The sequence below is a fragment of the Pristiophorus japonicus genome, chromosome 20 (genome assembly GCF_044704955.1).
Source record: "Pristiophorus japonicus isolate sPriJap1 chromosome 20, sPriJap1.hap1, whole genome shotgun sequence".
NCBI lineage: Eukaryota > Metazoa > Chordata > Chondrichthyes > Pristiophoridae > Pristiophorus > Pristiophorus japonicus.
The window spans coordinates 59,130,708-59,144,188 of record NC_091996.1 but is presented as its reverse complement, the minus strand read 5'-3'; the positions used below and the strand labels follow the sequence as shown (position 1 = coordinate 59,144,188).

Below are 13,481 nucleotides of genomic sequence, written 5' to 3'. Positions count from 1 at the left end.
TAGAGAAACTAAAGAAAGTCACTTGTAATGTAGGGCATGCGGCAGCCAATGTGCGTACAGCAAACTCCCATATTTAGCAATGTGATCAGATAATCTGTTTTTTTTTAGTGATGTTGGTTGCCGGATGAATATTAACCAAGAGTACATAAGAACATAAGAAATAGGAACATAAGAAATAATAAGTAGGCCATACGGTCCCTCGCGCCTGCTCCGCCATTCAATAAGATCATGGCTGATCTGATCATTGACTCAGCTCCAGTTCCCTGCCCGCTCCCCATAACCCCTTATCCCCTTATCGTTTAAGAAACTGTCTATTTCTGTCTTAAATGTATTCTATGTCCCAGCCTCCATAGCTCTCTGAGGCAGCGAATTCCAAAGATTTACAACCCTCTGAGAGAAGAAATTTCTCCTCATATCTGTTTTAAATGGGCAACCCTCTAGTTCTAGTCTCCCCCATCAGTGGAAACATCCTCTCTGCATCCACCTTGTCAAGCCCCCTCCATAATCTTATATGTTTCGATAAGATCACCTCTCATTCTTCTGAATTCCAATGAGTAGAGACCCAACCTACTCAACCTTTCCTCATAAGTCAACCCCCTCATCTCCAGAATCAACCTGGTGAACCTTCTCTGAACTGCCTCCAAAGCAAGTATATCCTTTCATAAATATGGAAACGAAAACTGCACGCAGTATTCCAGGTGTGGCCTTACTAATACCCTGTATAGCTGTAGCAAGACTTCCCTGATTTTATCCTCCATCCCCTTTGCAATAAAAGCTAAGATTCCATTGGCCTTCCTGATCACCTGCTGTACCTGCATGCTATCCTTTTGTACTTCATGCACAAGTACCCCCAGGTCCCGCTGTACTGCGGCACTTTACAATCTTTCTCCATTTAAATAATAACTTGCTCTTTGATTTTTTTTCAGCCGAAGTGCATGACCTCACACTTTCCAACATTATACACATCTACCAAATTTTTGCCCACTCACTTAGTCTGACTATGTCCTTTTGCAGATTTTTTGTGTCCTCCTCATACATTGCTTTTCCTCCCATCTTTGTATCATCAGCAAACTTGGCTACGTTACACTCAGTCCCTTCTTCCAAGTCGTTAATATAGATTGTAAATAGTTGGGGTCCCAGCACTGATCCCTGCGGCACCCCACTAGTTACTGGTTGCCAACCAGAGAATGAACCATTTATCCCAACTCTCTGTTTTCTGTTAGTTAGCCAATCCTCTATCCATGCTAATACATTACCTCCAACCCCGTGAACTTTTATCTTGTGCAGTAACCTTTTATGTGGCACCTTGTCAAATGCCTTCTGGAAGTCCAAAAAAAAACACATCCACTGGTTCCCCTTTATCCACCCTGTTCATTACATCCTCAAAGAATTCCAGCAAATTTATCAAACATGACTTCCCCTTCATAAATCCATGCTGACTCTGCCTGACTAAATTTTGCTTTTCCAAATGTCCTGCTACTGCTTCTTTAATAATGGACTCCAACCACATTTTCCCAACCACAGACTGGGAAGAACTTCCCTGCTCCTCTTCGAAATAGTGTTATTGGATGTTTTCCGTCCACCTAAGTGGATAGGGCCTTGGTATAATGTCTCATCTGAAAGACGGCACCCCCAACAGAGTGTAGTATTCCCTCAGCACTGCAGTGGAGCGTTTGCCTAGATTTAGTGCACATGTCTCTCGAGTGAAACTTACACCCATCACCTTTTGACTCAGAAGCAAAAGTGTTACCAACTGAGCCACGGTTGACACCCATGATACAATATGGATGGGATGCAGTGCTTGCAATGACAGATGCCAGGACCCATAAAGCCTCAGGTCCCAGATGCCACTGAGAACTTGGAGTTCACCCCCTTCACATTGTTGGGTGCTGTCAGTGGCAGGAGTATTGGGCTTTTACCACCAATAGCAAATTATCAAGGCGAAAACTGTTGCAATAAAATCATTGCAGTGAGTGCGCACTTCAAATAATGGCAATAAAGAGGGTGAAAGGTTGTGTGTTCTATCATTCCAGGATGTTCTGAAACCATCTGTGGAGGTGTTAATGCAGTAGACATGCTGTCAGATATTCTTCTTCATCTCAACACTAATCATAGTCCTAATTAAGATCAGAAAAGAGTGTTGAAATCCGGAATCAAAATCTGACTTCAAAAAATCTGCTGATAATTTGATTGTGTTCCAGTGGATTTTTCATTGAGCAACTGCTTCTTGTTTATGGTAATAAGTGGCATAATTCTGTTTGATTTCAGCTGCCACAGAATTGTATTTGAGCTGTATAATATCTTCTTCAACTCCTAAACATTCCCTATTCTGATGCTTTCCAAGTCCATTGGCACGGCTAGGTGAGAGAAAGCTTTATTAACAAAAGAAAGTGCCAGAAAGTTTAGCCCAATGAGGAAAGTTTAAACTTCTTTCAAAATAAATTAAATAGATAATTGTTTTCATATCCTTCATATTACACATTCGGATCCAAGGGAGGTCAAATTCACTATCTGTGGGGCCGCAAACTGGGCGATAGTGGTTGGGTACTTGTTACACACCTCACCCCATTTTGAAGTAATGGAAAGGAAAATTGGACGGGATGCAATGTTCCCTCTAATTTTGGCGGGGGGAGTTGCGGGGCCCATTGAAATTTCTGCTCATGCGCAGTTTTTGCATTTAAAAACCGGCGAGCCGGCTACATGGGTGTTAGTGTTGCACAGCCGCGCAGCTTAAAGGGACATTGGTGGGATTTATAATGGGCATCCCTACTGCTCTTTTTGCGTCTCTGTCGAAGTTGAATTTCTTCCTCAAGGTTTTTTTTAAACACACGACTTTTTTTACAGTGAATGATTCAAATAGTGTTTGTATCTCTGAAGGTGAAGCTATACTACACCTGGTGCTTTGTGGGGATAGCCTTGCACCTTGTGACTTTAATGGCCTCGGTCACCTCCTGAGCGACAATACCATTTTTGTGACGGTGCGCACCCAAAATTATTTTGCATCAGTTCAAACATGGTAGTATAACTGCAGTCCTTGTATAGAGTTCTGTGCTCAGTTTTTGTGCTCAAAGGTGAGGGGTGTTGGCTTTTGGAAATTGAACTTTTTCCATTTTAGTTATCTAGGGCCCAAGTTTCCACACGATAAAAAACGGGCGCCCCTCCGAGCTGGGCGGCCGTTTTTTGCGCCGAAAAGGGCGCCGGAAAAAAATCGCGCGGTTCTGGAATGCCCTGCAGCTCCATGTCTGCTTGGCGCAGCGCCCAGGAGGGCGGAGCCTACACTCGCGCCGATTTTGGAAGTGGGAGAGGGCGGGTATCATTTAAATTAGTTTTTTTCCTGCCGGCATTGCTGCGCGTGCGCGTTGGAGCGTTCGCGCACGCGCAGTGTGAAGGAAACATTGGCACTCGGCCATTTTTGTAGTTCTTTGTAGCTGTTTAATTTTTGAACATTTTTTAATAAAAGCACATTGCCATCAGCACATCAGCACTGAGGCTTCTTGCAGCAGTGAGAAGGCTGCAGGAAGCCTCAAAGTTGAGGCAGTCGTTTCCCTCCTCCCCCCCCGCGTGAACGAACGGCTGCTTTCCCACCCCCCCCCCCCCCCAGCGGGAAGAACAGCTTCCTCCTCCCCCCCCCCCCCTGCCATTGGGAATGAACGGCTGCCTCAACTTGTGAGGCTTCCTGCAGCATTCTCCCTGGCACTTTCACACTTTCACACAGGTAGGAAGATGGTTTATTTAATCTTTTCTTTGCTTATAAATGTTTATTCAGGTTGGATTTATTTGTATAATATTTGTATAAGTATAAATAAGGATTTATTATAGAATTTAATGACTTCCCTCCCCCCCCCCCCCCCACCTCGTTCTGGACACCTAATTTGTAACCTGCGCCTGATTTTTTTAATGTGTAGACAAGGTTTTTTCAGTTCTACAAAAATCTTCACTTGCTCCATTCTAACTTAGTTTGGAGTACGTTTTCACTGTGGAAACTTTCAAATCAGGCGTCAGTGGCCGGACACGCCCCCTTTTGAAGAAAAAATTCTGTTCCAAAGTGGAACTGTTCTACCTGACTAGAACTGCAGAAAAAAAAAATGTGGAGAATTGCGATTTCTAAGATAGTCCGTTCTCCAACAGTTGCTCCTAAAAATCAGACGCAAATCATGTGGAAACTTGGGCCCCTAGTGTCAGCATCAGGCAGTCTAGGGTCAGGTTTTGCACAGTTGACTGCAGACTAAACAATGGACTTTAATCCCAGCTTCAAAAGACCAGTGTGAGAATTGTTCTTCTACCAACAATCATACTTTATAACTTTCTTGGGTGGGTGTGCCAATTTAGTGCCAAGTTTTCTGGAATTATGAGCACTTTTGTGCCTTCTAGACTTGAGACTGTTTTATTTGAGACCCTTGGACAGAGAGTGGAGACTTGGATTGCATCAGTCTAGTCTGAGTATTAACTCCAGTTCCAGAGGTGAAACCTTGAATGTAATGTTTTAAGCAAATCCGTTTCTTTTGATCCTGATGGAAGTTGGGAAACGGGTCCGAGTTTTGGCGCACTCCCGACCCGGGTCAAACCTGTCGGTGCAGCCCTGCCAGCAGTGGTCACCATTTCTCTGAACTCTGGGCCAGATTTTCGAGAAGTTTGCGACCGGGTTTTCGCTACGACTTGACTCTCCGCGGCAGAAACCCAGTCGCAAAGCCCGGGCGCGATCCTCGGGTACCTGTTTGCAGCGACGCTTCCAAGTACCGCTAGGGAGAGGTATGCCAACGTGCAACGACTCGGATTGCATTTGCGTCCGGGTTTCGGCGCACTCCCGACCCGGGTTAAACCTGTCAGTGCAGCCCTGCCAGCAGCGATAAGTACACAAAAACATGCAAAAAAAAGTAAGTTACAGTTTTTAATTTTAATTTTTTGTAGCAATTAGATAGGTAAGGGTCATGTAAATGTTTTTTGGAATTTTTTTTCCTCCTCCCAAGGCGCTTCTTGCACAGCGCTCCCAACCCCGGACTAAATTTGCCGAAACTCGTGTTTTATGCCACGAATGCTTGTGCAACCATCCCTTACCATGCAGATGTAAAGGCTGAAAGTTCGGGCTAAAAACGGCAACGCAGCAAAAACGTTAAGTTTCACGTATCGCTACCGCTACCCCGAAAGCCAAAAATATGGCCCATTAAACCAAAACATGACCACAAACTATATACAATAACTATGTTATTGGTATAATTTAAGACTTTAAGCGGAACGAGTAAACATAAAGAAAATGCTGGCAATAAAACTTAAGTGGATATGTTATCCAATCAATTTATTTTAAACAACAGCGACATTAAAGTAACAACGATTGAAAAATGCATCCCTCCCCCTCCCCCAGTGCAGATTTTGACTTCAAAACATTCACAACCCATTTGTTAATATGCCGCCTATTTAGAGATTCACTTTGTAAGTGGAGTCAGTTGAATCCGGTGTAGAACCGCAGAACTGGGATCTGACGTTATGCGAGATTATAAACTGTATACTTCTAACCTTTTGCTCCCATTTTTTTTTTTATTTTGCAGTTCACCTCCGATCTGAAAAGGCATCCGGAAGTGCTGAACGCCTCCGATAGTGACATCATCAGGAATTTCATCGACAGCAACTTCTCCATGCCGAACTCCAGCACGCTGCTCCAGCAGCTGGACACTATTGATAATGCAGCCTGCGGCTGGATCCAGTTCATGTCCAAGGTTAGAACGCAAGCAGCGACTTCAACTGGTGGGCTCGGGTGGCAGATTTTGTTGAAAAAAAAATTGTTTCCCGGAATCATCTACTCTGGTTAAATCTCCGCGACGGACATTGCAGAACAATCTGTGCAGTTGTTGCAAAAATGAGTTGGTTTAACTTGTATAGAAAAGGTTAATTCAGTGAAAGCAGAACCAGAGGGTACATGGAAATGAGTGAAAAGCAAATTTATTTGGATATATTGGGGAGCATTTTACTGAAAGAATAGATGTTTGGAATAATCTGCCAAATAAGGTAAAAAATTAGGTTGTTTAAAATACAATGCGGGTCATAATGAGGGAAAATTAGTTTACTAGAGAATGATCTTTGATCTTCATTATGGCCTTTTTAAACACAGATTTTTCTTAGATAACTTTCTATATTTTATGTTTGAGGCGTAAATTATTTTGAATTACTGGGCCACATATTAAATCCCAGCTCAAACAGCGGGCGTGGAAACTACTTCCAGGCCCCTATCAATGCCACTTGTAATCAACTGGCAAGTGGACAAGAATGGCCTGAGTTGATTGTCCCAGTCCTTCCACCCCTCCAATCCTGTGTTGAAGTACCTGTCCTCGGCTTACTATTCTGATTCCCCGGAAGATGGGATTGACCTTGTTGACCCTCACTTTCTCTCAGGGTGGACCATTTGCAACTGAGGGCCGGTGAGATTTAGTGTCAGGTGAGGCTGTGTTTTAGTTTCAGCATCTGCTGGAGGTTCTGGGAAACTGTATCTTCAGGCTGTTGCTATCATGGTGATGATTTTGCTCAGTGTTGTTTCCACAGGTGAGTGTGGACATTTTTAAAGGCTTCCCCAATGAAGAGAGTATTGTGAACTACACCTTAAACCAGGCGTATCATGACAACGTCACAGTGTTTGCCAGTAAGTATTTTATATTTTCAGCTTTTATTACAATGCAATCGGTTTAAAACTGATTATAACAAGAAACGAATGTTCTTTTCCTCACCCTCTTTTTGGAGGTATTTACATTCCAATAAGGCAATCCCCCTTTACTCCATGACCAGATTCATGCACATCTCACTGCTGAGATGGATGGAAGGATGGGGTGGTTGGCAGGTTGAAGCTAACAGCCAGGTGGTGCATGATAGTATTAAGTGGAGACGCACCATTCATATTTGCTCGAGCCAGAGTTCCAGCACTCAGCTAAACCCAGGATCAAACCTGTGCCCCCTTGTTTCATGGCACTGCATGTTGATGCGCAACCAAATTGCCTGGAGGCTAGTTGGTTTCTTTCTCCAGACACTTTGGATGATTGTACAAAGTTACTGCACACATTTTGGAAAAGTTATGTTTCAATGAGTGACATCGAATGTGATCTGCTGTTGGGTTCCGACCAGGGGCAATAGTTGACTTCATCTCAATGCTATGAACTGGAAAAAAAAAACCTGTTCAGCTATGAATTGTTGCAATTGTTTCTCATGTATGTTAGTAGCAGGGTCGTTGTTGACGGTGTAGATATAGAACAGCAACGTAGCAATCCAGGACAGAGGCTGCAGTGAAGCCAGTCTAAAATCTCCTTTGGGGCTGACTTCAGTTGATCGTAAGTAGGTGGGCTCTGAACATCTGCGTGCTTCTCTTGGTCTTCTGCCATAACGACGATGGGAAACCGGAAGAACTGCAGAATTTGAAGATTGCAATCTCTTGGTACAGCTTCAGCTCTAAAACTTTAGTTTGTTGTTGAGGCTCGTCAGTTGAAACAGGTAATTGTTGGGACAGGATTCAATGGATGTTGTCCTTCATAGGGGACTACCTCTAGAATTATATTCACAACAGAGGTAAATGGGCAAGATAACCTATCTATTGTGTGCGTGTATAAATATTAGAATTGGAACAGCCGATATAGTTCCTGATACTTGCCAGCTGAAATGTCCAATATGAGGGTTTTGCAAGAGTAAATGGATAACAATTTTTCACTGGCAGGAGGATCGGTTACCAGTGCGCACAGAATTAAGGTAACTGCCAAAAGAACCAGAGGGGAGATGAGGAGAAATTCTTTTACACAGCGAGTTATTATGAGCTGGAATGCACTGTCTGAAAGGGTCGTGGAAGGAGATTCAATAGTAACTTTCAAAAGGGAATTGGATAAATACTTGAAGGGGAAAAAATTTGCTGTGTATGGGGAAAGAGTAGGGGAGTGGGACTAATTGGATAGCTCGTTCAAAAAGCTGTCACAGGCACAATGGGCCGAATGGCCTCCTCCTGTGTTGTAAGATTCTATGATGTGAATTTTTGTCTGCCACAAAACGCTGCAGAGTTATTCAGTCGTCGATGTCACTTGGCTGTTCCATTTAAATCCAACAACACACATGTATGAATTGTTCTTTTGAGAATGCTCAGCCCCAACATATCTTTCACAGATTCTGTTCTTTCTTTATGCTTGAGATTGCATCCAGTTTCAGGACAGTGATGTCAGTGCGCCTCTCTCTGCTTTTAATATCAGACTGGGAGCTGCTCATCCAGGGGGCACATTTGCCAAGACTATGGAGTGCAATTAGTTGCACTGCTAAAGCATAAAAGTGCATGAACATCGTCTGCCATAAATAGGTGGAGGAGGAGGAGCAACAGTGGTTGGGATTGCTACCTCACTCTGAAAAATGTATTACCATGGTCCCAGAGTTAGCTCAGGTTCTGTCAACTGGAAAAATGCAGAACATAACGTGTTAAGGGTTTGACCTGTGTAGTCAGATGGATTGGCTATCAAAACTGAAACACCTTACTTCCTCAGGATGGAAAATAAACACCAATTCTTCCTCCAGCTGAGAGCATGAACTGGGTGGCTTGTAGACCCTATCTGTCACATGCTGCTTGGGTTACTCTTTCACCTGACTGTGGCTCTATCAGACAGAAATATTTCTTTTTCATAGCATTCATCGTGTCTTTAACATTGAAGCCTTCTCCCTCAGTCAGAAAGATAAGAAAGGAAGCGCTGCAGAGTTATTCAGTCAGCGATGTCACTTGCAGCTCTTCGAAGTGAAGGTGGAAGTGAGGAAGCAAGTGGAACCGATGAACAATGGCCATGTGTTTCCTCCATCTGAACCAGGATGTGTACCTTTGGCAAGGAAGCTGTTCTCCGAAGTTAAAATTTGGGATGCTCATTATACATTTGCCCACTTGATTGAAGCCAGGACAGTCCTTGATGGATTGGAACTCCTCGATTTTTATTTGTTCTGAGCTGAAAATAGATGAGAATCTTCCCGTATAGACAGCCAGCTGGAATATTGCTCATTGCTCAGAATAATAGAGACTCACTATCTTAATCATTGCAAACTAATTTACAGAACATCGTTCAGCTACAGTATGAGCAGTTTTCTTGCTTTCAGATAGCACATCTTAATGTGAAGACATCACCGAAGGTTGTCACAGGGACCTTGTGTGTTCATAGTAATATTTATCATGTCACTTAAAAAGTTCTGTCATTTTTGGAACCGTCCAAATGGGCTCTTGGGTGCAGGGCTGAGGATTATTAATTTTCCCTTTCTGAATTAATGCTTCCTCTTTTTTCTTTTTTTTTTTAAAAAAAGATGTTTGCTTCCTTTTCCGGAGTTATGCCAAACACCATCCGGGACCCGCTGTGTCAAAGCTTCTGGTCACACGTGCCCCCCAATTCTGCTCCAATTGCAGCCGCTAGGAGGTGCATGAGAGCAGTTAGGGGTCTAGTTTCTGTCTGCTGCTTCTTCCTTCCCTCAATGTGGGTTAACTCCAGCCTTGTGCTCAGCACTTGCCAGCAGTGATACAGCCGTGAATGGAAATTCAATGTGGGGCCATTACAGGCACCATGAGACACAAAGAAGGCAGAAGTTGTATGAATGGACAGTTAAGTTAATGTAACCCAACAAGAGTTCGGCCTTTGGGGGGGAGGGGGGAGGGGAAAGAAATTCTGTACACACTTTTAAAATAATTTATGCCAGCTCTTCAAAGTTAACTCAGGATGGAGGATGGCATTTAGCTGGACGATTGCTGTTCACGGTGTTGTGTATGGAGAAAGAGTCAGACTGAACATTGTGAGCTCAAAGTAAAATGTGACCGTAGTCTTTTATTGCAGGTCTCCAGAGTGCCTCTCCAACCTGTGAAGCCTCCTTAAATACCTGTGCTCCCAAGGGATTATGGGATCCCTTGGGACTCCAGGGGGTGAGCCCTTTGGTGGCTGCACAGAGTAAATACAAGTCTACATGTATAACAACACTCCCCCCATCCCCCCAAAGTCAATAGTGTAACTATTTACAATGTGAGTCGATCTGGGGCCCTTCTTGCCCTGGTTGATCATCTTGGTGTGAAAGATCATTTGTTGGGCCCTCGCTGGGCTGCTGTGCAGCTGACCTTGCTGGGCTGCCTGGTGTGCTGGGCCTGCAGGGCTGCTATGGATGATGGGTTCTGCTTCGTGATCAATCGTGGTGCCGGTTGCCACTGGTGTGTATGTTGGTGGATCAAAAACGGTAGGGTCCAAGGTAGGTTGCTCAGGGCAGTCCGTGAATCTGAATTTGATTTGGTCCAAGTGTTTCTGGTGAATGAGTCCATTTGAAAGTTTGACCCGAAACACCCTGCTTCTCTCTTTGGCCACTGCAATGCCGCGAAGCCACATGGGAACTTGTCCATAATTTAAAACAAATACAGGATCATTGACTTCAATCTCGCATGACCTATTGCGCTATCATGGTATGCACATTGTTGAAGCCGCCTGCTCTCTACCTGTTCATGTAGATCAGTGTGAACTAATGAGAGCCTTGTCTTAAGTGCTCTTTTCATGAGCAGTTCAGCAGGTGGGATCCCAGTGAATAAGTGGGGTCTCGTGCGGTAGGACTCTGGATAGGCGAGTCAGCAGTGAGCCTTCAGTTACCCTCTTCAAGCCTTCCTTGATGGTTTGCACTGCTCTCTCTGCCTGACCATTGGACGCTGGTTTTAACAGGGCAGATGTGACATGTTTGATCCTGTTACGGGTCATGAATTCTTTGAACTCAGCACTGGTAAAACATGGCCCATTGTCACTTACCAGGACATCGGTTAGGCCGTGTATGGCAAACATGGCCCGCAGGCTCTCAGTAGTGGCAGCGGACGTGCTAGCCGACATTATCTCACATTCATTTTTTTTTTAAATTCGTAGCCAATCGTTCCAATTCTTTGTCAAATCACAAACACCAGAGGTCACCTTGCACACATCAAGGATCACTCTGCGCCAATGCTCTTAGCCAAAAGGCCGAGAGCCACTGCACCGTTCCTGGAAGTACTGCAATACCAGGTTCGTGCCATGGAGGTGGATGGGTCAGGCCCCCCACACACCTCCGTGGAGGTGGATGGGTCAAGCCACCCCACCCACCTATTTCCAAAAAAGCAAGCATATACCTTCCTGATCCAGGGAGAACCACCTTGGGGTTATGGTGGTTACTCCCCTGTCAGGTCAGTTACGCATGATCTTAGCCAAAAGGCCGAGAAGCGACATTATCTCACATTCAATCCACTTGAAGTACACGTCTACAACCACAAGGAACATTTTACCCAAGAACAGGCATGCCTAGTTGTCGTGTACCCTAGACCACGGTTTGGAGGGCCAAGACCATAAATTAAGCGGCGCCTCCCTGGGTACATTGTTTAACTTGCGCTAATGTATTACATTTGTGCACGCAGGACTCTAAGTCCGCATCGATAACGGGCCACCACACGTGGGATCTGGCTATCGCTTTCATCATTACGATGCCTGGGTGGGTACTGTGGAAGTTATTGATGAAGGTGTCTCTGCCTTCTTGGTACCACTACTCGATTGCCCCACAGAAGGCAGTCTGCCTGTGTAGACATTTCATCTTTGCGCTGCTGGAACGGCTTTATCTCTTCCTGCATTTTCACTGGGACACTGGACCAGCTCCCATGAAGCACACGGCTTTTGACTAGAGCTAATAAAGGGTCCTGGCTTGTCCAGGTTTTGATCTGCCGGGCAGTGACGGATGATTGCTTACTCTCAAATGCTTCCATTACCATGGCTAGATCTGCGGGCTGTGCCATTTCCATCCCCGTGGTGGGCAATGGCAGCCTACGAGAGCATTGGCGCAGTTTTCTGTGCCTGGCCTGTGGTGAATGCGTAGTTGTATGCGGACAACGTGAGCGCCCATTTCTGGATGCGGGTCGATGCATTGGTATTTATCCCTTTACTCTCGGAAAACAGGGATATAAGTGGCTTATGGTTAGTTTCCAATTCGAATTTTAGCCCAAACAGGTATTGATACATTTTCTTTACCCCATAGACATACGCTAAAGCTTCTTTCCAATCATGCTGTAGGCTCTCTCAGCCTTAGACAGACTCCTGGATGCATAAGCAACCGGTTGCAGTTTCCCGAATCATTAGCTTGTTGCAATACGCACCCGACGCCGTATGACGACACATCAAATGCTCGTACCAAACACTGATGTGGATCATGCAACACAAGCAATTTGTTTGAGCATAACAATTTTCTCGCGTTTATAAAGGCATTTTCTTGGCTTTTGCCCCAAACCCATTCGCCCCCTTTTCATAGTAAGACATGCAGTGGTTCTAACAGTGTGCTGAGACCCAGTAAGAAGTTACCAAAGTAGTTCAAGAGTCCCAGAAATGACCGCAGCTCCATCAAGTTCTGTGGCTTTGGTACGTTCTCGATTGCCTCCGTCTTCACGTTGGTGGACCTGATGCCGTCCGCCGCAATCCTCCTTCCCAAGAACTCCATTTCAGGTGCCAGGAAAACGCACTTCAAGCGTTTTAACCTGAGCCCCACACGGTTGAGTCAACTAAGAACCTCCTCCAGGTTCTGCAGGTACTCGACTGTGTTCCGACCTGTGACCAAGATATCGTCCTGGAAAACCAGAGTGTGTGGGACCGACTTCAGTAAACTTTCCATGTTTCTCTGGAATATTGCCGCCGCTGATCGGATTCCAAACGGGCATCTGTTATAAACAAAAAGACCCTTGTGCGTGTTGCAGGTGAGAGCCTTCAATGATTCCTCCAGTTCCTGCGTCATATAGGCTGAAGTCAGATCCAGCTTTGTGAACGTCTTTCATCCCGCCAGCGTTGTAAAGAGGTCACGGCCTTTGGTAGTGGGTTTTGGTCCTGCAGAGAGAAACGATTGATAGTTACTTTGTAATCGCCACAGATTCTGATGGTGCCGTCTCCCTTGAGGACTGGGACAATAGGACTGGCCCACTCGTTGAACTCGATCGGTGAAATTATGAACTCTCGTTGCAGCCAGTCTAGTTCGATCTCTACCTTTTCTCTCATCATGTACAGTACTGCTCTCGCCTTGTGATGGATGGGTCGTGCCCCCGGAATTAGGTGGATCTGCACTTTTGCTCCTTGGAATTTCCCGATGCCTGGTTTGAACAGCGAAGGAAATTTGTTTAAGACCTGGGCACACAAAGTGTCATCAGTGGGCGATAGCCCTCGGACGTCGTCCCAGTTCCAGCGTATCTTTCCCAGCCAGCTCCTGCCGAGCAACGTGGGACCATCACCCAGAGTGGTAGCTTGTGCACCGCTCCATCATAGGAGACCTTTACGGTAGCACTGTCAATTACAGGAATCAGTTCTTTTGTGTAAGTTCTAGTTTCATGCGAACTGGAGTTAAGACTGGCCTTGAAGCCTTGTTGCAGCACAACCTTTCGAAAGTCTTTTTGCCCATGATGGACTGGCTCGCGCCCGTGTCCAGCTCCATTGACACTGGGTGACCATTTAGTTCAACATTCAGCATTATCGGGGGACAAT

The 13,481-nt window shown here is 45.1% G+C and overlaps 1 protein-coding gene and 1 pseudogene across 3 annotated transcripts in view; one reads left to right on the top strand and one right to left on the bottom strand.

The window, feature by feature from the left end:
- abca2 (ATP-binding cassette, sub-family A (ABC1), member 2) overlaps positions 1-13,481 on the top strand; it is a 592,651-nt gene that overhangs the window by 404,447 nt on the left and 174,723 nt on the right. For all 3 annotated transcript variants that reach the window (XM_070862856.1, XM_070862855.1, XM_070862857.1), the window contains exons 12-13: positions 5,544-5,711; positions 6,532-6,628. In XM_070862856.1, the coding sequence (XP_070718957.1) occupies positions 5,544-5,711; positions 6,532-6,628 (265 nt within the window). The remainder of the gene's footprint in view (positions 1-5,543; positions 5,712-6,531; positions 6,629-13,481) is intronic.
- LOC139233246 (U2 spliceosomal RNA) lies at positions 10,964-11,199 on the bottom strand (annotated as a pseudogene).